This window comes from Otolemur garnettii, unplaced genomic scaffold (genome assembly GCF_000181295.1).
Source record: "Otolemur garnettii isolate 467f Iridium unplaced genomic scaffold, OtoGar3 scaffold00030, whole genome shotgun sequence".
Taxonomy (NCBI): Eukaryota; Metazoa; Chordata; class Mammalia; order Primates; family Galagidae; genus Otolemur; species Otolemur garnettii.
Genome location: NW_003852425.1, coordinates 4,280,996 through 4,305,653, shown reverse-complemented (window position 1 = coordinate 4,305,653; position 24,658 = coordinate 4,280,996). Strand labels below are relative to the sequence as shown.

The window sequence follows — 24,658 nt, the reverse complement described above, 5'->3', positions numbered from 1 at the left end:
CCAGACACATTCTAATAGCCCACTGTTTCTGCTAGATTCTTCTTGTTCTTGGTCTGGAATCCTAAAGTCAGCTGGATCCAGCTTGGTCACCAAATCCAGGGAACACCATTCATATCGCACATTTTATTAGAGTTTAAAGGCACAGTCTGTCTAAACTGAAGAGGTAGGGATGGACAGTGGAAATAATCTCCCCAGCTGTGGGGACTTGTACAACCACCTCTGGGCCTCTGTTTCCTCACCTGTAGACCAATGTGGCCGGCCGTATCAAACAGTTCCTATTATCCCAGCATCACACTGATAAATCGCGGGTAGAGAGGTTAAGCCAAAGACTAGGGGGTTCTTGTTTTGAATGTACTAAAAGGTAACTCTTGAGCTTGGTTAATGGGATGAAGGCAAATGATATAATGGGCCTTTTTATTGTTCTGGCACGTTTATCTGCTTGGCTAGCGCAGAAGACACTGATAGGCAGTTTACAGGATGTCCTCTGTCCGAGGAGCAAGCATCACTATTTCTGAAAATTTAAAATAGCCCAACACACACACACACACACACACTACATATATTTGCACACACCTTGGTTTAGGAACTCGTTCATCAGGAACTGGTGTCCAGGTGGAATCCGGTGACTTCTGTTCCTTGAATCGCCCAGTAAAGACATTGGCAATATCGAGCATGTCATAGGCACAGACTGCAGAGCCAGGGATGCTACAAAATGACGTTTCATAAACAGTATTACTTATGCAATGTACACAGTTTGAAAAATGTGCTCCAAAGAAACTTCCCTATTGTAGGCAATTAAAATTTGAATGAATGTAAGGGATCTGTGTGCATATAAAGAATGTTTCTGTCAATCAAATTCGCAGCCATGGCCTTAAAGAACAGACTAGTTACAGCAATCGCACAGAGAGAAACCAACCCCTTCATGTCTACACTGCCTTTTGAACTGCTTTTATTTATAAAGGAAGAAATGCTGAGCTGGGGATAAGTTTCATCAGTTTCTTAATATTAATTGTCAGTAACCCAAAGATAAAAATCTCTGGAGAACAGCTTGCATTTTTAGCATTAGTGAAAACTTGAAACAAATGTGCCCCCAACTGCACACAAATTGCTCCTTTAAATTTAGTTCTTTAAGCTAAGGACTCAGGGTGTGAGAATATGTCTCTGTACATTAAAATTTTTATTTCCTGATTACTTGCCTAAGACTAAACAATTTAAGCCTTTAAAACACCAGCACTTTGCAAATGAAGTGTCCTACAGAATGCTAAATAACATAATGACAGTATTTGTTACCTATATAATGTCCTTGCTGGACACCCTTGGAAGGACTTAGGGTTTTATTTTTTTCCATGAGTAGTGGGAAGAAATGAATTCTTGATTCATCTGGGTACCCAGTTTACATTTGAACCCACATTTGTTTTTGACAGTGGTCTTTCCTTAATTTTGATCAAATAAATTGTAGGTACCAGCTGGCCAACAGTTTTAATCAGGCTTTGAGGTAGTGGGCCGTTCGTTACACAGCAGGAGACATGGGGAATAGGCAGCGTGGGGTCATCACCCAGGGCAGAGAAAACAATTTAGTCCTGAATTTGCAAAAGCTGAAAGGATATGGAAATCGATTCACCAAAGAGTGGGAGCATTTTATGCCATCTTTAATTTCCTAACACAATTACTGAAGTATTACTAATAAAGCAAGAAATAGGGAGAGGATTAGAAAGCTTATTTAATACAAGATGGCTGGATCAATTTTAATGTGTATATATGTATACATTGTTCACAGAAGTGAGTATATAGGACAGTGATCCCCACTGGGGTTGGCATTCCAGAACCTGACATTATTTAATTCTGTAAGACTCCCACCGTCTTCCTTTCCTAAAAGTAACAGGTGAACATACCGCGCCTTATATCTGAAGAAAAACAGGAGATAAATTCTGCTTGAAGTATTTTATGATGCACCTTGTAATAACTGAAGATGTCCTAGGGTTTTCTAACTTCCCCAGGGTTAGACTCACTTGTGACGTTACCTCCCCTGCTTTTCTTTCTACCTCTTTCCCTTCCTTGTCTCTTCTGTTCATTTCTTTCTCCCCACCTTCTGTTTGACATATACAGAAGGTGCCAAAAATATGTACACACTTTTTAAGATAGGAAAAAACTGCAGTAATTTGGTAATACTCGAGTCATGTTGGATTTCCACAATTATAAGAGGTACTCGACATAATGTGTATTCATCTTTTGTTACTGGTTATATTACTACAATTTTAATACAATTTTTTTTCTCATTCTTAAAAATGTCTATACATTTTTTGGCATTCTCTGTATTTACGGAACCCCTGACCTAATGTTGTGCACAGTCTGTCAGTAGCAGAGTCTGGCCCTCAGGGGGCTCACAGCTCAGTGGAGGCAGGTAGAATAATGCTCTCAGTAACAGTGACCATGACTCCAGGACAGTATGGTCAGAGCAACCTATCAAAGAAACATGCACACGGTCCAAAGGGAGGTGACTGAGACTTGAAGCACCAAAAGGTTTCAATGGGCAGCTTCTAGTCGTGCTGACAGATCTCACACAGCATGGCACGTTCAAGAGGCAGATCTCAGCTCGGGTAGGCCTGCGGCGGAGGCTGCGTGGCAAAGGATGGAAGGAGGAGATGGGGCCAGACCCTGAGGAGACGGGCACGCCCTGCCAGGAAGCTTGGGCTTTGTCCTCACAGCAAAGAGGCCCGTAAAGGGTTAGAAACAATCTGACGTGACCAAGTCTCCGTGTCTAAGGGACAGAGTGGAGAGGGACGAGACCAGGGGAGTGAAACCAGAGAGGGAATATAATTTAGAGGTGAAAATGGGCATGTGTATTTTTAAACTATGAAGTTACATTACCATTTTCTTTCTTTCTTTGAGAGTTTCACTTTGTCACCCTGGGTAGAGTGCCATGGTGTCATCATAGCTCACAGCACAAACTTTTGGACTCCAGAGATTTTCTTGCTTCAGCCTCCCGAGTACCTGGGACTCCAGGCAGCCACCACAATGCCTGGCTAGTTTTCTCTATTTTTAGTAGAGATAGGGTCTTGCTCTTGCTCAGGCTGGTCTAGATTTTCTGAGCTCAGGCGATCCACCAGCCTTGGCCTCCCAGAGAGCTAGGATTACAGGTGTGAGCCACCACACCCGGCCATACATTGCCATTTTCTGATTTTACCAGACAAATATGGTTTCTGAGACTACATAAGCATATACTAAGTAAATATTTCTTAGAAGCCATTTAAGAAAATACTTTAAATGTAATATATATAACATGTAGGAATCTACTACTATGTTATAATCACAAAGTAACCCACACCCCAGAAAGAAAACAAAAAAATCAAAAACGTGAAATGTGCTCTTACATTCCACTAGCCCCACGTGCCAAGATAGTGTATTTTTTCCATATCCTAGATAGATGGGTTCTGATGTACACGTATGAACAACCAAGCTCTACATTTTTAAAAATATACCTTCTATCTTCAAGTCTAAAAATCTCTATAGGTGATTACAGCTGACTCAAACCCAACTAAATACTTCTTGCGGGAATCGTATTCTTTTCTGTCTCCAGAGGGGAACCTGGAGTCTGGCCTTCTGCATTACTGAATGCATCTCGCAGCTTGCTCTACCACCCCCAAACGTTCCTTTCGAGGTGCCGTCTACCACCCTCACCATTTCTGTGCCTTTCATCAGGGATCAAGTTCTTACAGGTCTTTGGAAACAGTAAGCAAGGTCGGGTATTGTCAGAGGAAGCTGGTCTTTACAGAACATCCAACGTTCTACACAGAGATGCGAACTCTCATGAACTCAGATTTCTTGGCTGTGTCCAGAGTTACCATCATTTTCACATAACGGTGCGAAGACCCTGAAATCTTGCTGGTTTGATAGAGAGTTGAGTAGCAGGGCGGGATCCTAAAGCTTACCTTCCTTCTGTTCTTTACGAAGAACAATTAGTAGTGTGTCATTTGATGGCTGAAAGTTTTACTTTTAACTAAATTTAAAAATAGGAATGCCAAGCTCACATTCAACATTTCTAGGTGACTTGTGCATCCTCACTGGAGCAATCCGGAGTCAGACCATGGTGCTGTGGTTGGGATCTGGGCCATGGTCCAATCTGTGGAGTGAGGTCACCCTTGGGTGACTTCTCTGAACAGGGTATTTCCAGTGTTTTTACTTCAAAAGGTATTGCTCCCATCGTGGCATATTAAAAATCAAACATCATAGCAAGTTAGTTGACCTAAAGAGGGAGGAGGAACTCTCTAAGTTCCAAAGCTGCCTCTTCTATCTACTGACTTAGGAGCATAATATTTTGAGCTCAGAACAATTTTATCTAGACTCAGAGGAAAGTCCAAACATTTTTCTTCTCTGCTACAATTGGAAGAAGAAGAGTTGTCTCGGGCTACATATTATATACACAGGTACTGGCCAGGCATAGCAGTTTAGGTCTGCAATCACAGTACTCTGGAGGGCTGAAGCAGGGGGATCCTTTAAGCTTAAGAGGTCTAGGCCTGAGCAAGAGAGAGACCCTGTCTCTACTAAAAATAGAAAAAATTAGTCAGGCATTGTGGTGTCACTTGTAGTCACATACTCAGGAAGCTGAGGCAAAAGGGTTGCTTGAACCTAAGAGTTTGAGGTTGCTGTGAGCAAGGCTGACACAACAGCACTCTAGCCTGGGCAACAGAGTAAGACTCTTGTCTCCAAAAAAAAAGTACATAAAAAAATAATGAAAGCTGATGAGCAAAGAGGATCCCTGCACAATCTTCATAGCATCTGACACATAGATAAGTATAAAAAGTCCTTCCATAATCCACATGCAGCCCCCTGGCTGCAGGTTGTACACCCTTGATAAAGTTTAGGGTTACTGGAGAGATTTAGAAATAACATATGGAGAGTGTTTATTTATGCCGGGCACATAAATAGAAGATATTGTTATAATTTATCTAATTACTTTCCCTACGATCCTAGCTTCATAATGCTTATAAATTACTATTAATTTGTCGATGAAAACTAAGCATTAAGTGCTTCTTAGCTACAAACAATTTAGAAACAGTTGGTTGCGAATCTTGTGTATTGGAGGAGAGCCCCTTGGGAGAACCAAGCCGGGGGAGAGCCGATGAGGTCAACACAGCCAGGCATGCTCACCTGTTATAAGGTGTGGAAAAGGTTGCCAGGACAACATCACGGCCATTAATACGAATCACATCTGTGACCGCCTGGAGTATGTTGAAATAAAAATGAGAGTCCCCGGGCACCGAGCAGTTCAGGCGCGCCTTCAGGAAAGACGTCCACTGTTTCTCCAGGACTCGCTGAGACCCTCCCATGTCATTCTTGCAAACCTGAGCCACCCTTGGGAATACGACCTGCAGAGGAAAAACACAGAGGGAAAATGAAATGAAGTCATTTTGTGAGGAGACCTCGCTAGAATTTGCATTTCCTTGCAAATAGAGACAAAACAACAAGGTGTTTAATACTTTCTAAAATCAGTAGCAAAAAAAAAAAAAAAAAAGGAGGAAAACTCAGCATTGGCACAGCATGTTTTAAAAGATAAGGCTGTGGCATTTAATACAGAGCTATAAATCCTTCAGGGGATCAGCTCCCAGCCACATAAACTCATTTCCATACAGACTGCTTAGCTTTTTATTTCCTCAAACAAAAGCACACTTTGTATGCATCATCTCTGCCGGCCTCACGCCAGCCTCTGGGCTCTGAGTCTGGGCAAGCCACCCCAGCATTTGATTTGGCCCTCCAACCTAGGGACCTCATCTCCTCCCTGGGAAAATTACCTGAAATGGACATCCCCTAAGGGTTCTATGGCTTTTTGCAATGATGACCAAAAAAAAAAAAAAAAGACTCAGTTTACTCCCTCTGTGGAGCAACTCAATTAAAAAGAAAGCACCGTGGCGTTTACCTGGAAACCAACGTCTCAATATAGTTGAAACCCAGTATGGGATCAACCAAACATCTGTCAGTTAAATTTTCAAGTGAAATACCTGAGAGGGTTCCTGTAATTCATTACTGTTCAGAAAAAGCATCCAGGGCATCCAGGAAGCACACTGTTTCACTTCTGCCAATCTTGGGCCGCATATTCTTAAAATGATGACCTTGTGCTTTGATTTGTGCCTCCCGTTTCAAGGTCATTCATAACAACACTGGTTCAAAGTGGGTTTCTACAAATGTGCCACAGGGAGTGAGGGTGGCCCTCCCCTACCTTTCCCATGGTGTTGTACTCCACGGCTATTTCCCTGAAGAAGAAGTAGATATAGTCTCCATAATCCACCGCTTGGACAAAGTATGGTTCTGTAGACAATCGGACACTTTAATTGAGAACATGTCACACAGAGTTAAAAGAATTTCAGTCAAGTGTAACCAAGGGCATGTTATTAATTAAAAGTATAGGGCCATTAGACATTTGGTTAACACTAACCATTTTTAATGACTTCACACGTACAAGTGCTGGTGATTTGAGGAGGCATTCAAGCTTACAGATTGCAGCTTTCAGAAGCTTTGCAATCAACAATAAAGAATAACTGCGTTTTGCATATCTCTGTAATTTTATTTTCCACAATGGCCTGCTCAGATTACAGAGAGGATTTGGAACGCAGTGCCTGGTCGCCCTGACTTGTGCTGGGTATGGATAGCTTTTTTCCTCTTCCCCACCACCTCCAATCCCCTGTCCCCATCCATGAATGAATTGTTCTCTTCTTTTCATCTGGGACACTGTGATGAGAGTCTGAGGCAGGGAAAGATGGATATAATGGCTGGCATTGGTAGTTTTCTAAATATTCTAGAAACTCATGGGAAGTGAAAAAGGAAGGTAAATAAATCAGCTCATTATAAGAAGCAGCTTACACGGTTTTGTCTGTCAGAAGCCATTTCAAAAATGAAGCTATTTGTGGTGCCCACAGCTCAGTGGGTAGGGCACCAGCCACCTACACCAGGGCTGGCAGGTTGGAACCCAGCCTGGGCCTGCTAAAAACAACAATGACAACTGTAACCCCAAAATAGCTAGGTGTTGTGGTAGGCATCTGAGTCCCAGCTACTTGGGAGGCTGAGGCAAGAGAATCGCTTAAGCCCAAGAGTTTGAGGTTGCTGTGAGTTGTGACACCACAGCACTCTACTGAGGGCGACAAACTGAGACTCTGTCTCAAAAAAAAAAAAAATGAAGCAATAGACCGGTCCATCCAGACTCTAAATCTTCCACAAAACATGTATTCCCTCCCCACTCCTTTCTTATTTTAATTGTTCATTCACCTTTCAACCATTTGGAATCGTGCTTGACAGTCCGCAGGGTAGGGCTGTCTCCCAGGCTCCGGTAAATGACTGCATCGATGGCAAGGAAGTCAGTGACCGTGGCCGAGTACAGCTTGCCATCTTAGAAGAGAAAGAAAAGAGGTGCACAGAGTGGGAGCAAGACCGGGCAGGCAGAGGGATAATAAAGACGTACCTCCCCCAGACTGCCTCCCTACATCAGGCAAATGAGATAGGACAACTGGGGAAAATCCAAGAGTTGCTGGGAAAACACTTGGCCCACATTCTTAACCATCTTAAATTGGGATCATGAGAGATGAAACATTTTTCATTTTTAAATTGCATGGCAATTTCATAGAGCAGCAGCAGCTCAGGGAGCAGAGTAAATGAAAAATGTTGTTGGCTTCACTTGATTAGCTGGACCTTGACGGAAATCTCAAGGCCAAAGACCCCCAGACACTGCCCCTGCCACACCACACCGTGCTGAGCTGGGCTAGTGGGAGCCCAGGGAAAGGCCGGCGCTGACTGTTACCACAGGGCCTTTTGAGGACATGCAGGCAGTCCTGAGCCTGAGCAGGATGAGAACCAAAGAGAAAGGGTTCATAAACAAAAAAGCAGCTGATTAAATCACTATCTCCTGAGGGTCAGGGCTCCTCCTTACCTCTAAACCCTGACAATGCAGCTGCAGTAACAGGTATTTGCTTCAGTATTTCCAGAATCACAAATTGAAAACATTCTGATGTGTAAGATGCCAAAGCAAAGAAGAAAGGAGAAGGAGTGATGCTGAGTTCACACTAGCCTTTCCTTAACTGTAAGAATTCATGCTTTGGGGGAGATATGCTTCAGGGTATATCCCAAGCAAAAGAGAAGGAAGTGAAGATTAGTGCCTGAAACTTGTGGTACTTTTCTGCCTTAGCAAACACTCTGGCTACAAAAAATTATATGGGATATTCTAGGATAGTAAAATCTAGGTAGATTGGATAAAAACAATAATTATGTCCAAAATAAAAAATGACATCCTTAATTACAGATTAAGGATGGGTTACAGATCTTAACTAATTGTGCATTAAAGTGACGTCTATACACAATTTAAGCACTTCCATGCATTCCACGTACAGAATAAGCAGCACGGTCTTGCTAAAAGAAAGCTTATCTAAATAGAAGCAAAAATCTTGATATGAAATTTTCCCAAGTTCAGGGTATAGCTGTCTTGATATCTGCATTATGAAAAGCTTTATATCAAGGGTTGACTGTTTTGGTAGATTTGAACTGCGGACAGCAAACATTTTTGTTGACAAAAAATATTATCTACAAATCACAACTTTTCTTATGGAATATAAGACCTAGATCATAAACATATTCCTTATGTATTTATGACTAAAGAATACATATTCTATATTCTTACGGCCCCAAGTCACACCTGGGCAGTGTGGGTGGGCGGCAGTGATGGGGGTTCTTCCTAACCACTTTTCTTGTTTTACATTCATTTCAACACAGGGTATCTCACCAGCACTTTTACTTGTAAAGCAGAACATTTTCTGCCACTTTTGGTTAGGAAGCCATTCATCCTCAAGGCAGATTTTCTACTAATAAGCACTGAGCTGAGCTTTAAGACATTTTTAACATTTCCATGAAAAACTACTCAAATATACCACTAAGGGTGGGGGCAGTCATAGGATTATCTCCTGCGCCTCGTTCCAGCTCTTGGAAGCTTGGTGGCCTTAGTAAATAATTCTGCGAATTCTCCCTTTTATACCTCAGGCTCCAACAAGTCTTCTTTTTAGTTTACAGCTAAGTTTAAATTCTCCCCTACAGCCCACTTCCTCCAAGGTCCCAACTAAAGCAGGTGCTAAGTGTCTGGGAGGTGCTTCAGCTGCTCACGCACTTGGGGACCTGCTCTAGTGCTCTTGCCACCGGCCCTGCCCCTGCCCACACTGACAAATAGGTCTACCAGACCGTGTTCTTGACAGTGCTGCTGCCCAGTGGCACTGTGCTCTCCCATAGGGGGAGAACTCTGAAACATTTTCGTCATAACTCTACAGTCTGTCACTGCAGACTCAGGTACAAGTGAGTGACACTGAGGAAAAGGTTCAAGGAGCCAGAAAATAATCTTGTTTCATAATCAAACCCCTCAGATCCTCATCCACTTAGGACAGTTTTTAGCTGTCGTGGTAGCTATGACAGCTAACTGCTTCACTACATGCTATGACAGTCACTATTATACCAACACTTCTCTCTGCACCCACCTCCACATACACAGCTGGTAATGAATTGCTAACTGAATTCCTAATTAAAGCACACACACTCATACATGAAATCCGCTAAATCTGAAAATAATGTCCTACTTGCTATGTCTTTCTATCTGTTGCTGTGGAAGGAAGAGGTACGATTGGGGGGATGGGTCAACCCAAGCAGTCAGCATCAGCCCCTCAGCCACCATCTCTCGGTCAGAAACAGGTGAGGGGTGACCTACTCGGGCCAGTGGTATTGGAGAAGATGATTGTTGGATGCTGGTTAGGTATGTGATTTCACTGTGTGGAGAGAGCTTCCAGAAGCTTCCCTTTCCCTTGTTAAGTGGACAAGAAGATACGCAGCCCTGATTGGGGCTGACATCCATCCCCGACTGTGAGAACAGCCAGCCTCATTGTGAAGTTAAGGAAGAGCAGAGAAATGGAAAGGAGGTGAATCCTGGGTAATACTGGGTGCTGGAGAAACGAACCAACCCAAAAGTCGACTCTACCTTAAACCATAAATCCACATGGGTGGGGTTTTCTCTCAATATTTAAACTTTATTTCTGTCTCCCCACATTGGTAGTCTGAGGTGCGATTTTCTATTATTTGAGCCCAAACACGTTCTAACTGATATACTGCATGTCCAGTGCTATGCCCGCATCCCTTCCAGAAGGCACAAAATCGCGGGTAAGTGTGGCTAAGTCTTCTTTTGAGAAGCAAAAGTATAATTCTCATGCAAATGTCAAATGGAAAAGGCGTTCTTAATTACAGTATTCACCAGAGAATTAAAGTAGGACTGTGACTCTGTGAATCCTCCAGAGAGGCCTCTCAGCGACAGGCCGAGACACGCAAAAGCACATGCAACGTGGGGCAATCCTGTAGTTTTACCTGCAAACAGCGCGACATTGGCATGTTTGGCGTCATAAGGGCATCTGGCCATCCCACTAAATTCATCCCCAAAAGGCTCCAGAGTGTCCATCTAAATGAAATAACAGGACTTAATTACAAACAACCACCAACAGTCATAAAGCAACTGATATTTAGGAGATTCCACGCGCTAAGTAAATCATTCACATGCTGGCAAAGAATCCTCACCGATACTTCCTGAGAGAAATCGATTGGTTTTAAATGAAGAAACTGAGGCTTAGAGAGTTTAAGTCACTTGACCAAGGGTCTGTAGCTAGGCGAGTCTGCAATTCGGTCTTATCTGTGTGACTCTTCACCATACAGCATATCCTTATGGAATGCTCTAGAAATAAGCATTCTAAACCAAGGAGTTTCTGAGGCAATCGCTGAGAAAACCTATCCTCCTCAACTCCAGCGATCTGTTGAGTCATGAACTCTAGAGAGAATGAGCTCAGATTCCGGTTTTGTTTTGCCTGAGGAGGGCGGCCTTTGTGGATTCCATCCCAGTAAAAGACACGGGAATTTCTCCTCAGGCTAGTTGGTAGAATCACACGGCCTCAGCACAGATGCAAAAACATGGATGGAAGCAGAGCTCGGTGGCCTTTTGCACCTACTTCAGAATCGTGGAACGGTAGCTCTGGAAGTGACTTTAGGAATGTGTCCCAACTTCAGATCCTGTAGATGGGAACAGAGGCCCAGAAGCTGAGGGGTTCACACAAGTCTAATGCAGTGTGGGGGCTGCTGCTGTTGGACCCCCATCTCCTAGTCCCAACCCAGGCCTTGTTCTTTTTCTTTTTTTTATTGAATGGTAACTATGTACATTAATGCACTTCTGGGGTACAGTGTGGGGTTTTCACATGCAATCTGAAATACTTCCATCAAACTGCTCAACACAGCCTTCATGTCATTTTCTCAGTTATTGCTTTAAAACGTTCACATTCTACTCTTAGAAAGATTCACCTGAACCCCTATAAGATAAACCTCAGAAGTGATCCCTCCAGGCCTTGTTCTTTTATGCTAGAGGTTATAACCCGCCTGCTAGTGAGTTTTGTTTGGCTATTTTAGCATGTTAAAAAAAAAAAGACAGAAAAAGAAAAATAAGAAAAGACATTGAGCCCCAAATTTGTACATGAGGACTTGGATTCCTTGCACCTTATGAGCAAGTGGGAAAGTCAACTCAGACCCTTTTTAACTTAGTTGCAACAGCCAGCGACGGCTGAGTCCCTGCCGTGCTCTTCAGATAAGCATGTGGTCTCCCGTGCTGAGGCCCCTTCCCCCTCCCAACGCGTCTCCATCCTGCTTGTTGAACTCTGATAAGCTACCTGCCTGGTCCCATGGGTATTTGTGGGGTGACAATGCCTTGCTAGCTGCTTACCAAACTCCATTTCTCTCTCCTCCAGATCGCACTAAAGGTCATTTTCCACCTCCTTTGCAGTCAGGTGTGGCCACGTGCCTGAGCTCTGGCCATGAGTGGACGCTGCCTGTAAGGGTGTATGCCACCTCTAGGTCTTGACCCTGTGAACCTCCCAGGGTCCTTCACCATTCCTGCTCCCTTTCCACATTGTCCTCCCTGACATAGAGGACTCCAAGACCCTAGGTGGTGGCAGAGGTACGAGTGGGTTGGAGCCTGGGCTTCTGATAACCCATGGGGTGGACTTCTCTCCCTGACCCACATTTGACTATAATGTGAGCAGGAAATAAACCTCTTTGTTCAACCACTACATTAGTCAGAGGTTGTCCCACCTTGACCAATAAAACAGTGGTTCCTGCTTTATACCACACTGTCTCCTTGCGTAGGCCACGGGATCTTCTTAGCATGCAGAATCTCAACACCACCAACTCCATTAAATGATCTCCCTGTCGTGAAGGTTTTTACTCATTTGTATTTCAATTCTCTTTATAGTCTTAGGGTACCTTGTTTATCCTCTTGGAGCTATATAGTTTGAGCACAGCTTTAAAAATGGAAAGAAAATAGATCCAAGGCAGCCCTGGGGCCAAGGAAGGACCTGTGGACAGGCCTTTAGCCATAAATCGAGGTGCTTAGGTTCATGGCCCGAGAGGAAAGGGTAAGATTCCCACTGAGCAATTGTGTGTTGTCCAGTGAATTTTGCCTTTTCCCCTAAACCCTTTGAAACCATTTCAGGGATGTGACACACCTTTTCTACCTTCAACACTTTGAGATGGACCCTATTAAAGCCATCCTATTTTTTTAAAACTGTCACATAAAATAGTGGTTAAAAAAATTTAGGGGAAAGGTGGCCAAATCAGATGACCTCTACAGCAATGTACTCTCCCCCTTCCTCAAACAGTTTGTATGAAAGACTTTTTGAAGTATTTTATCCCAACAAGAGCTTTCTGTTGAACTGTGACAGACTTTGTGGTCTGTGGGTCTGGCAAGTACTCAAAAGTGACGCTTAGCACACAGGGATGCAACGCAAATGCCCTTCTCCCAAGCCGCGCAACTCTTACCCTGGCAAGTAGGGAAATAAGAGACAAGGAGGATATATTTTCTAAAATGTACCTTCTCCTTAAATGTGGCCTAAAGTGGCTGATGCAAGTCAAAGAAAGAAAGCAGTGAAGAACTGACGTACTGGTTTGTGACCCTGGGGAAGTCCAAAGGCAACATGATGCCCGGGTGAAACCTTCCTTCCACCACAGGGTACAGATGGTTATAGGAAGGACTGGCCTGGCGTTTGCAGAAGTTCAAGAGGATGAGAAGGAAGATGTATGGGGTACAGTTTTAGATTTATAGCGAGCAGCCTTCAAAATTCTTCCCCAGATAATCTTATTTGGAACTATCATCTTTTCTAACACATTCCACTTATTTCCATTATAAAAATTATATAGATCATGGCCGGGCACAGTGGCTCCTGCCTGTAATCCCAGCACTCTGGGAGGCCGAGAAGGGTGGACTCAAGAGTCCAAAACCAGCCTGAGAAAAGCAAGACCTGGCTCTACTAAAACTGAAAAAACTGAAAACCGTAGCCAGGTGGGCGCTGGTAGTCCCAGCTGTTTGGGAGGCTGAAACACAAGGATTGCTCAAGCTTAAGAGTTTGAGGTTACTGTGAGCTACGATGCCACAGCACTCAACCCCAGGGTAAATGAGTGAGACAATTAAAAAAATTAATAAATGAAATACACTAAAAAAAAAAATGTATGCATATATCGAGATCAGGACATGGTGCAGGGGCTGAAAATTTGTCACTCTCCTGCTTCACATTACTCTAACCCACTTGGTGGCAGTGCACTATGATGAGACTTAAGTGTTTTAGTGGAAGACTAAAAAATCTAAGGTCACTGTTTTTGCTTTGAACCTGTCTTGACCAGTGGATTAAAAAAACACTTAAAAGAGAAGCTGTCATTCTCCTGGCAGCCAAATATATCATGTGCCAGATCATCGGCAATGTCACTCAGGGCGCTGAGTCTAAAAGAACACCTCTCTGAGCAACACCAAGGCCTCCCACCACCACTTAGAGTGTGAGGCGTAGCGACAGGGACTGGGCACGAGCGACATTCTGCCTGGAGCTTCTCAGACACCTGGGCTCCCAGAACATGTCTCGGTAGGTGTGGGGAGAACGAGCTAGAGGTGGCAGCGTGACTCTAGGTGCCACATCATGGGAAATGGAACACGTGCAGGAAGAATGTGCTAGAAGACTCACAGCCTGTGCATCACAATGCCAAGAAAACCTGTCATTTGTTGTCAAAGATAGCTTTCCAGCTAGGGAATTCCTTGGGATTTGTTAGAAGCATTAATCTTAATGAGTCCTAAACACCGACAGGCAGGGATGGAATATTAAGTGGCCTGACTCGAGTCAAAGCTCCCGCTGTACGCTGGCCGGAATGAATGCTGGGCTGGGCTGCCTGCCTCTGTTAGGGATCCCGCTTTTATTTAACGCTTCATGTTTTGTTTGTGGTAGATTTTTTTGGTACTAATTTTCATTTTTTTTTAAACTGCATTAAACATCTAATTTACCTTAATCACGAAAGTTTTGGGTGGCCCCTTAATATTCTGCCCCTGAGCTGAGCACTCACTTGCCATGCCCTAATCCTAGTCCTGTTGGTGCCCACTTCCAAGCATAACATGGAAGATGAGCATCGGGGTAAAGAGGCCCTCCCTTCAGGATCTATGCCACGTAAGGCAGAGTCTGGTTCTGATTCCAGCTCTTCCGGGCTTTACTCTTTCTTCACACTCCTTGGGTTTCATTTAATGATGAGGAAACCCAGATCTGCTCCCTACGTCTCTCCCTAAGTCAAGGCTCACCCATGCATGTTCTTGCTAGATATCTCCAGTCACACCCCCGAGGCAGCGCCACCCACTCGGCATAGGCGTGGTGTTCAGAACAGAGCCCTACCCCATCCAAGCTTACTGCTCTTCCTTAATTTCCTGAGTGGGTGCAGGCCCATCCACGTAGCCACCAAAAGACAGCACAGTGGTCATTCTTTTTTTTTTTTTTTTGAGACAGAGCCTCAGCCTGTCCCCCTGGGTAGAGTGCCGTGGCATCACAGCTCACAGCAACCTCCAACTCCTGGGTTCAAGTGAGTCTCCTGCCTCTACCTCCCAAGTAGCTGGGACCACAGGCACCTGCCACAATGCCCGGCTGCTTTTTGGTTGCAGCCATCATTGTTGTTTGGCGGGCCTGGGCTGGGGATTCGAACCCGCCACCTTAGGTGTACGTGGCTGGCGCCTTAGCCGCTTGAGCCACAGGCACCGAGCCATGGTGGTCATTCTTGACATCACTCTCTTTATCCTACACTTCTTATCAATTATTAAATCACACTGGTTTTTGTCACTTAAGGACTTCCTGAATCTCTTCTCTTCCTCTCATTGCGGGGCCACCTCCCTCTCGCCTCTTTCTATCATCATTCATCACTTCAAAGCCCAGCTATTCAGAACCAATCTCAAGAGGCCACTTCTTACTCTGAGCCTTCATTCATGCTGTTCCCCCTACCTGGAATGCCCTTCCTCCTTCATTTAGTTAACTTCTTCTTGTTCTTTAAGACTTATTCCACAAAATCATCTGTTTGTGAGGCACTGTGTTAAGTTCTGGAAAATCACAGGTGTGACCCCCTACCCTTGTAAAGCCTATGTTTCCTATGGGGCTATTAATGTTCCAGGTATGAGAAAAACAGAAAAGTTTGAAGAGAGAGGCCATTGACCGTCTTCCTCAAGTTTTCCCTCACTCCTCATCTCAAGCCTGGGTAGAAATGTCTGTGTTGCTCCTCCACAATCCTCTGCATTATATCAGGGTGGCCGTGATCCCAGGAGATGGCCATTTTCTTCTCCTGCCTGGCTTCCTCAGGGTGGGGTCCTCCCTGCTGTCTTTACAACCTTCTGACCGTGGAAGAAACCCAGTACGTGTCTGCAGGGTGAAAGAGCCGCGGAGACACGTACAAGGGAAACTAACAGATGTGGACCAAGACCTCAGCTCATGGCCACCTCCTCATCCACAGCTGGGGACCTCCTTACTCTTTCAGTGGGACCTCTAGTAGCTGCATTGGAACAAATTGCACCTACTAACTCTTTCTGGTTTTTTTGTTTCTTTCCTTGCATAAAGGCCAAGGTAAGGCAGGCCACAGTCAAGTAAGCTGAGCGCTAATGGAATTAAATTCCTGTGTTCTTGAAAATCTTACCTAGAGGAAAGTCTACGGTTTCAAATGGCATGCTTTTGAGGAACCTTTCAGAATAGAAATCACTCACCATCTAAGTGTGCTTTTGTGCTTGGAGAGGAGATAGTGGGGTGGGAGGGAGAAAGGGAGAGGGAGAGAGAGGAAATTCCTGCGGTCCACACGGTAAGCATGTCAGTCTTCAGAACAATACAGAATCGGGTCTTACAGAAACTACCTTTGCTGGGTAGCTCTTTACAGATGTGTCAATCAACCCTGCACAAACAGGAAGCTCAGAAGCCTGCTCAGGATCACTCCTGAGCGGCAGCACATTAAGTCAACAAGTCAGAGAAGCCCAGGTGGTGTTGAATTACCCCTCTTAGGTTGCTGAAGGTACAATCACAGTAAATTATGAAATACCTCCTGGCCGTGTGGCTCCAACAGACAAATAGCATTTACCTTGTAGTTTCTGCAGGAAGGGTTGAAGGCATTAGTCCCACAGACAAACAACATATCATCATTTTTCTTTAGAAGAACTTTAATAAAGTTGTGACACTCATCCTGAAAAAAATAAAAAAAATCAGACTGTTTGTATCCCGTCCCTGCGACACAGAAACAGATTCTTCACCAGGATCTGCCGGCAGTCAGGGGAAAAGGCCAGTGGCTGTTGAAAATTCAAGTTCTCCCTGATGTTAACTGAAAGTCAATGTCGCTGGCAACAACTGGTGCCTCAATGGTAAATGAAAACATGGCACAGAATGGAAGAGTGTGTGTTTATTTTATGTCACAAAAGGAATGAAAGACTGGAAAGGCAACCTCCTATTATATTAATTTTAATGCCAGATGCTCCAGGGTTCCCTAATGTACAAAGCTTCTGGTTGAAGTGTGTTTTTATGTTGTTATATGACCAAGGGCACAAAGCCCTGAATGTCTGTGACAGCCTTTTATGAGCTCTTCCGCAGACTCCCCCTGGACCTTGGGCTGCGGGGTGGGCTGTCCGGGACGGCACTGGGAAGACTCCGGGCAGCCAGCTTTGTGTCCGTAATCCCAAGTGTGCCTAAGTAGTCCGTGATGCAGGCCTAGCAGCTGTTGTAATGTTTCATCACATTAAAAGCAAACTATTTTTGCAAATTAAAGCCTTCAATAAGTTGATGGAAAAAGCAATTACTGGGGGAAAAGGGAATGGCATGATCCATTCTACATCACAGTCTACGGCAGGAGATAACAGTCAAAAACTTAACCCAAAGTGGCAGCTGCAGAAGAAATGAAAATTGCCTACCTTATGTTTTCCCTTCATTCTGCACGTGTCTACATCGGCCTGTCTAGATTTCCATGTCAGTTTCTGCCGGGATCAAGAAAGAAATCAATTAGAGCCCAGAGGTTGTTGCATTTGATTTTAGAAGTAAGAGTTCCCTGGGGGAGACTGGAGGCTGAACATATATTTATTGAAAGCTTTCCCCACCCTTTCTCCATGATTAATTCACTGTAACAACAAAAGATTAGAGATGGAAACATTCTTTTAATTTCGTATTCCTATCTATTCATTAAACCACAAAATGGTCTTCTCTTTGAAATAAAGATGAAGCAGGAAAGAAAGAATTAGAAACAACAGTGTGGAAATTTTACGTCGAATATTCAAGCGAATTTGCTAAATTATGCTCATTTTGATAAAGTACATGCCCTTACCCTTTCCTTTCAGTTGATAAATCAATTTTTATAAAGAGGGCTTTTTCCTTAAAATATGAAAGTCATTTTCTTAAACATAAAGGGGACATTCACTTTAGGTGGACAAAGATTTAATTCAGGTTCTATTCCTTCACATAAATTCATGACCTGAATGGATCGTCTACTTCTATGGCACAGATTTTATTAACTAAAATATCCCCACCTGGAGTTACAAGGAAAGCTTAGGTTTACTTTATGTCTGTCCAAAATGGATAATGATCAAATTCTTGAACCACAATAGTCAAATCAAAGATAACATTGCAAGTCAAGGAACTATAACATTGAAATATTTGTGAAATATGCTTGTGGAATAAAATTCTACTTGTAAAAACTGATATTTTCCTGGATAAATGTGGCAATATTTTATTAAAAGAATTTAGAAATTACCTAAAATTCCACAATGTATGTGCATACGTATATCTGACGAGTAAAATACAAAGCACATAACTGTTTCTGAGCAGGCATTAGATCCTAACCTACCCTCTAATTAGGATTGTACACAATGGCTGTTGGCATTTCCAAATTATTCTTAGCCATATCATCTCCATCACTACATTTAGAATACAAACTCTCTTCAAGAACTATCCTCAGGTCCTTCATTTTAGAAAGATGGTTTTCAAACAACTTACTTTGCTACAATAAATTTCTTCCGTGTATGATGTGTCTATATCAATGGTATAAATATGGTCCCTATAAACAAAGAAAAATGAATACAAGGTCAAACATAAGAGTCAAGACAGTTCATTTTCCGCGGAATGACTTATATCTCATTCAGGGCAGAGAAGTGCTTACCCGTATTTTTAGGACACAAGACATTCATATACAAGAAAAAGAAAACATCTCGGCCCTAGACAGACCCCTCTGGGTCCTATTTAACCCCTTTTGATAAATCATGGCCCTTGTGCTAGGGACACCTTTTATGAAAGCTTTCCTGTAGTCCCTATTCTCTCTGACACCAGAATAGCAGCACCTGCATACACACATTTAAGGAGGGAGGACTCTGCAGGGTAAACTGGCCCAAAGACCGGAACACAGATGGGTTCTCCTGCCCTTTCATTGTCGTCAAAGCCACGTACCAAACACTTGGTATTCAACATGCCGCATTTTTTCATCACAGAGGACTAACAAAAAACTAATTTCCCTCTCCATCTCTCTGTAGAAAACATTTTCAGTCTTAGCTTTGATGATTTGATTGACAAGATGGGAAATGATAAAGGTGAAATTATTTCCAGAAGCCACCATTTTCTTCACAAGACCATGGTCAATTAAGAGTCTAAAACGTATCTGAGCTGAAGTCTACATTCCGCGCTTCTGTTCAGCTTATGTTTTGCTGAGAATTTGGTTGTCTTTACGATTTGCTGCCAATCTCCCCTTGGAAGGAGAGAAACAGAATCGGCAGCTCAGGTGTGGGGCTATATTTAAACATCCCCTTCTGTGTGAGCCGAGTACAAGGGCGTTTTTGTCTGGAATTCAGAAGAAAGAAAAGAAAAGAACTACACTCAATGGAGGAGATGGGGGGCTAGCGAGGGAAAGCAAAACAGCTCATTTTCCCTTGAAATAACATTGACTTTTTCTAAAATACAGGAAGTCCTGGGGTTGGAAAATTACCCACAGCTTTAAACCAGGACCTCAAGTCTCCCATGCAGACTTTCAAGCCCCCTCATTACTTAAAAGAAAGGGGTAAGGGGGATAAGAAAGAAAAAAGGAAAGAAAGGAACTATTTGCAGGATTTACTCCACTAAATATACAGTATGCATAGAAATGTAATTTTTAGTTCTTGGGAAATCTGTTTGCTGCTGCTTTTAGGGAAAGTGCAACAGAAAAAAAAAATAAAAATAAGAACAGGCTCTCTCACGTGAAAATAAAAGGAAGGGGTAGGCAGTTGGCTCACAAAATTCCCTTGCCTGCTACTGAACTGTGAGAGAGTGTGCGCGCATGTGTGAGTGTGTGTGGGGGGCAAGGGGGAGAGTGGAGAGCCTGTTCTGTAAATTGCTGAACTGGGAAGTTTCTTCAAACTTCAGGACGTCGCCAGAATTGCCCTGCCCTTTAATTTCTAGGCAGTTTTACTGCATTTGTTTATTACTTGTTTGACTTTATTAGTGGTGCTGTGGTCAGGCTCGTTGGGGGATGTGATTGCCTATTACTCTGGTATTGGGTTTGAGAGGACTCCAGGCTTTTCCTTGTCCTGCCTCCCCTCAAAACGTAAGTAGGAGCTGAGTATGTGAATTGTAAATTAACAGCTGATTAATATGCACTGGCAACTCCTCAGAAAGCTCTCAGATTGCCCCCTTTTGGCTCGGCCTGTTTATGTTAATTAGCAGTTTAGAGATTAAAAAAGAAGAGGAATTTACAAAGTGGATAATAGTAAAGCAGAATTGAAAGGGGTTCCTGCCACCAAGCCTCACTCGTCCCCTCCCCGGGTTCTGGATGGGACTTGGCTCGTGACCGCCGACACCAATTGTCTGCAAGAACTGGGAAGCCTTTTCAAAATAGGATTCTGTGAATGAAATCTCGGGGACAATGGCAATCCTTTTTAAAATCCAGAAGATCCTATGGCATCAGCAAACAGAAAAGGTGCTTTCTGGTAAACCACAAACCAGGGTCAGAGGTCAGTCCCAACCGTCAGACACACATCCTGGGCTTCATGCGCTGTTCTTGCTGAATTAAGTTATTTGAACATAAACTGACTTAATCCTAGGACTTCCTCTTACCCCTCCAGGGAGTACCACTGAATTGTGTTGCCATGGCTCGAGCCTAGGGCAAGGATTTAACTTGAAATCATGTTACTTGCTGCCTAGGAACCTGGATCTCTCAGAGCAATGCTGGGAAATGTGAAATTCAAAGGAGAGGAGATTTCCTAAATATGGTGGTCACAGAACTCTTTTAGGAATTTTTCTGTGTGTGTTGAAGGGAAGTGGCTGTGTATGTTGTGAAAAGCAGCAAGTCGGTGCTAGACGTGTTACAAACTTGACCTTTAATGAAAGCAAGAAGAATCTACTAATGATTTTTAAAAAGCTGACCGTGTTTCTTCTTTTTCTTCCTTCTCTCTCTTCTTTTTCCTTTCTTTCGTTGGGGAGTTAGAATGAAACTGTCTTGGTTTTTAATGAGATGGGGTTATGGTCACGTTTAAATTTGCATGGGGCCTCACTCCTAACACTCCGCTAGCCTCAGACCTGAAGTCCACCCCCTGTGAAATGCCTGCTTTGAGGGCAGCCTGTTACGCCATTCCCCAGCCCCAGAGACTCACTTGCAAAGTGAGCAGTTCCCAGGAGATCTGTGAGTCGAACTGTTTCTTACAGATCCAATGCTTAATCATTTGCTTTGATCAGCCCTTAGGTACAAATGGAATCTAGTTCTGCTGCATTTAGGAAATCAAAAATGGTCTTTAAGAAGAAGCTGGTTTTCAGCCAGAGAGGTGACCACTGAGACCTCCTTGGGACGCTTTATAATGAATACACACGACAAGTATGCTTTGGGGCAACAGCTATTAGAAAGTTATTACCAGGACAAAGAGCATCTCCTCTACTCCTTAGTGGGCAGCATGGTACAGGCAGCGGCAACATGAAACCCAGAGCAAGACCTGCCCAGTTCAAATCCCGCCCCTGTCATCTGGCTGAGTCATTTTACCTCTCTGTCCCGTGCTTTCCTTCCCTAAAATACAGGGGTAATAAGTGCTCCTCCTTCTTATAAGATTGTTTCCAGGACGGAATGAAGTAATATTCAAAAGAGCTTACAACTCCGTTTGTTAATTGTATGAATACAACATACTAGCTACATGTGCTATATGTATTTGTGAATTTTTTAAAGGTGTTTTTGCTCTTGTTCCCTGTGACCAAGTATGGGGAATGCTCAGGATGATTTGCCAGTGTTTTTATTTTTCACGTTATGTTGCAAAAAGTTAACATCAGAACACCCAGCACTGTTGTTACCCATAGGTTCTAACCTGTGGTCACAGCCAGATACAAACATAAGCTCGTTTCTGCTTCCCAGTGGGTAGTGATGGATCAGTCCAGGCCCAGGGAAGATGCAGGGGAGCACTGTGGGTCTGTGCTCCCTCTCACTGTTCATGGGCAATTATTCTGAAGGAGCTACACTCCCCCCCCCGCCCCCCAGTGGAGGCTCATCTATTGCTGGAATCCCACGGGACTTTATTAAGGTAATCAAATCCAACCTGCCATTTGGCAAGGACACTGTGGTCAGAAGTTGTGGTATAGCTACATTAAGGGCAGAATGAGAACAAAAGCCTAAATCCGTGTGATCTGACTTGAAGCAGTATTCTTACCAAGACATTCAGCCTCAAGACATTGGTCTGTCTAAATAACATTTTCTTGACGGATAAGTATTTTTTACAATAGTCACACAAAACCTTCTAAAGTCTAGGTATTATGCTTTCTTTGATTGCGGTTGCCATTCTTTCAAAGTCATGACACAGGTATCTCACGCCTTAGTGAGGTCTATGTATACATACGTGTATATATATACTCAGTGCAAAGTACAAACAGGTTTACCGCACATACTCCAGGCACACTGTACGATCCATGTTCACACATTCACCTTAATTTAACGACACAGTATCCAGGAGTGGAGCACAGCACTAGGTGCCTATATTTGAGTATAAGCTCCAAAGTATGCAATTATCTGAATCTAAATCCCATCAAGTTAAGTAGACACAGACAATCTTGACAGAATGATTGCTTGAGAAATTACAGTGGCCTTTAGTGTAAAGAACACTGGGGGCCGAAGCTCTTAAAAACGCCACGTAGCTGGTGAATTCAGGACCTGGGCACCTGAAGGCGGGCGTGAGGATGGGGCCACGCACCTAGCAGCAATGTAGAGGGTTCTGTTCATGATCATGATCATCTGGATGTCCAGTTTGTGCCTCTGTGTGGTGTTCCGTCCTGGCTTGTGGCCCACAAACACCGGATACTGTTTTGTATCTGTGAAAAGAGGAGAAAGGGCAAGAGGGGGGAAAAGCAGATCAAGCCAAGAATCGACAGGGCACGGGGGAGGGAGGTGGGCCACAAAACAAAACTGTGTTTAAATCAGACCGGGCCACCATTTTCCATCTCCAAATACGTCTGTTATTTTAGGAAATGGTCTCAAGGAAGAGTGCTCTTTGAGGACGATCAAGTTCCAGTTTCGTTTCCAGATGATAATGAGCCTAGACTTCTATTTCTAAGTGTCACAATTTCTGACTGGTCCCTCTTTCTGGGGTTGAAACTCGCCAGTGAACGCTTTGCAGGAAGGTGCTCTTTCCTTCCACAGTGCTCTTTTCATCTTCTGTAGAGTGCTAAGCCCGAGGAGGCAGTCTGCCAAAGATCTTGTCTCGGGACAAAACTATTTCAAAGCAGCCTTCCCATCAATCACCACAAAGGCAATGTGGTCTGGAGGCGAGAGCCCTCGTCCAGGAGCCAGAAGAAAAATACAGTCTCCACAGGCGTCCAGTTGGAATAATCTGCTATTGAAGGCAGCCCTGTGAGCTTGGTTGGCGTTCTAGGAACTGTGGGAAGTTCACTCTGGAGTTAAGCAATTGGCTACTTTCACAGAAATGTGGGCTTTGACAGGACAGGGTCAAACTGAGTGTAGCCAGTCAGGTGATCTGGAATTTTCCCTGAGTTGGAGAGTCGTCAATGGACATATTTCTCCTTCCCTACAGTTCTCTTTGGCTGAGAGTAGGCAATTTGTAATGAGATCTGACCTTTAGAAATACCTACGTCTCAACATCTTTCTGCCTTTACACCTACAATATCCAGAGCATTGGCCGTCCTCCAGAAACTTAGAAGCAAAGAAAGATGAGTCACATTTAAAAAGCACTTGTTTTCCGGGGAAGGGTGGGGGTGTAAATAATGACTAGAAAACCATTCACGGATTTATGCCTAGACCTCTACACTTTAAACCCTTGTAGTATCTAAGCATTGCTCACAGTGTGTGTCGTATGAGAGCTTGAGTATATTTTGTTCACAAGCAAGGTTGTTGTAGGATTATTTTTGTGCAGTTCCTTCCACTGCTCTGAAATTTCTTATACTCAGTCATCAAAGAGGCTCTGAGTAACCACTGAGTTAGGACTTTCAGCAGCATATCTGGGCTGGGTCCCTTCTGTACTGGGCCACAAAAGATATAAAACTTATCTCAAATGAAGACAAAGAAGTGTTTATTAAGTTTTGGTACCTTGAGTTGATGAACTCAAGAGGAGTGATGACCTTGAACTACACAACTTGGTCTTAATCATGTCCTTTGACCTTTTGTTCTCTAATTGTTTTATGTGTCAGTTTGGCAACTTCACCTTCATGTAAAATTACCTCCTTTATTCAAGAGAGAGTGCAATAATGGATGCCATTAGTATCCCGTATTAGCTAGATTACACTTTGGTGTGCTTTATTCAGGTTATTTTTTGTTTTGTTTTGTTTGAGAGGGAGATAAATACCGGAAAAACAGTTACTTAGGAAAAAATGCTCTCTTACACCTTAATGTGATAAACGGCTTAGCTTCTGAAGGGGAGGGGAAAAGTAGTAAACTGGGTGTCCCGTCTAATAGAGAGGTAGGAAGACATTCCTCTTTGGAGGAGACAACTGAATTCTTAATCTTGTCAGCAAGTACTCCTCGCAGGGAAGCAGAGACCAACAGACAGTTATCCATGGTTAAAACAGACTCCGCAAATTCAAAATCACTCTCTGTCCAAGTCTAGCAATACTAAAACTTCTAAAAAATACGAATTTTTTTCTCTAAAGTACTCCTAAGCAGTCGTTATTTTGTTCATATCTTTTAACAATATGAATTAGACCATATGAAGATACGTAACGAGGGCAAGACACAAATGAGCGTGACATCCTCCCCCATAGCTGGTTATAAGGCACAAACACAATGGCCTCCCTATAATAATCGAGACTTCATCAGGGTACTGGGGATTTTTCAAATCCTCACCCACATGTTCCCACAA

At 43.5% G+C, this 24,658-nt stretch overlaps 1 protein-coding gene across 2 annotated transcripts in view; it reads right to left on the bottom strand.

Moving 5' to 3' along the window:
• Positions 1-24,658, bottom strand: part of SEMA6A (semaphorin 6A) — a 128,087-nt gene that overhangs the window by 37,377 nt on the left and 66,052 nt on the right. Inside the window, exons 3-11 of one of the 2 annotated variants that reach the window (XM_003788897.2) lie at positions 22,541-22,658; positions 18,351-18,411; positions 17,276-17,338; positions 16,456-16,557; positions 10,375-10,465; positions 7,258-7,377; positions 6,215-6,303; positions 5,149-5,366; positions 574-705 (exon numbers count right to left, since the gene is read on the bottom strand). In XM_003788897.2, coding sequence (XP_003788945.1) covers positions 574-705; positions 5,149-5,366; positions 6,215-6,303; positions 7,258-7,377; positions 10,375-10,465; positions 16,456-16,557; positions 17,276-17,338; positions 18,351-18,411; positions 22,541-22,658 — 994 coding nt within the window. Of the gene's footprint in view, positions 1-573; positions 706-5,148; positions 5,367-6,214; positions 6,304-7,257; positions 7,378-10,374; positions 10,466-16,455; positions 16,558-17,275; positions 17,339-18,346; positions 18,412-22,540; positions 22,659-24,658 lie in introns of those variants that run through there. The other variant, XM_023512719.1, reaches the window with a different exon arrangement.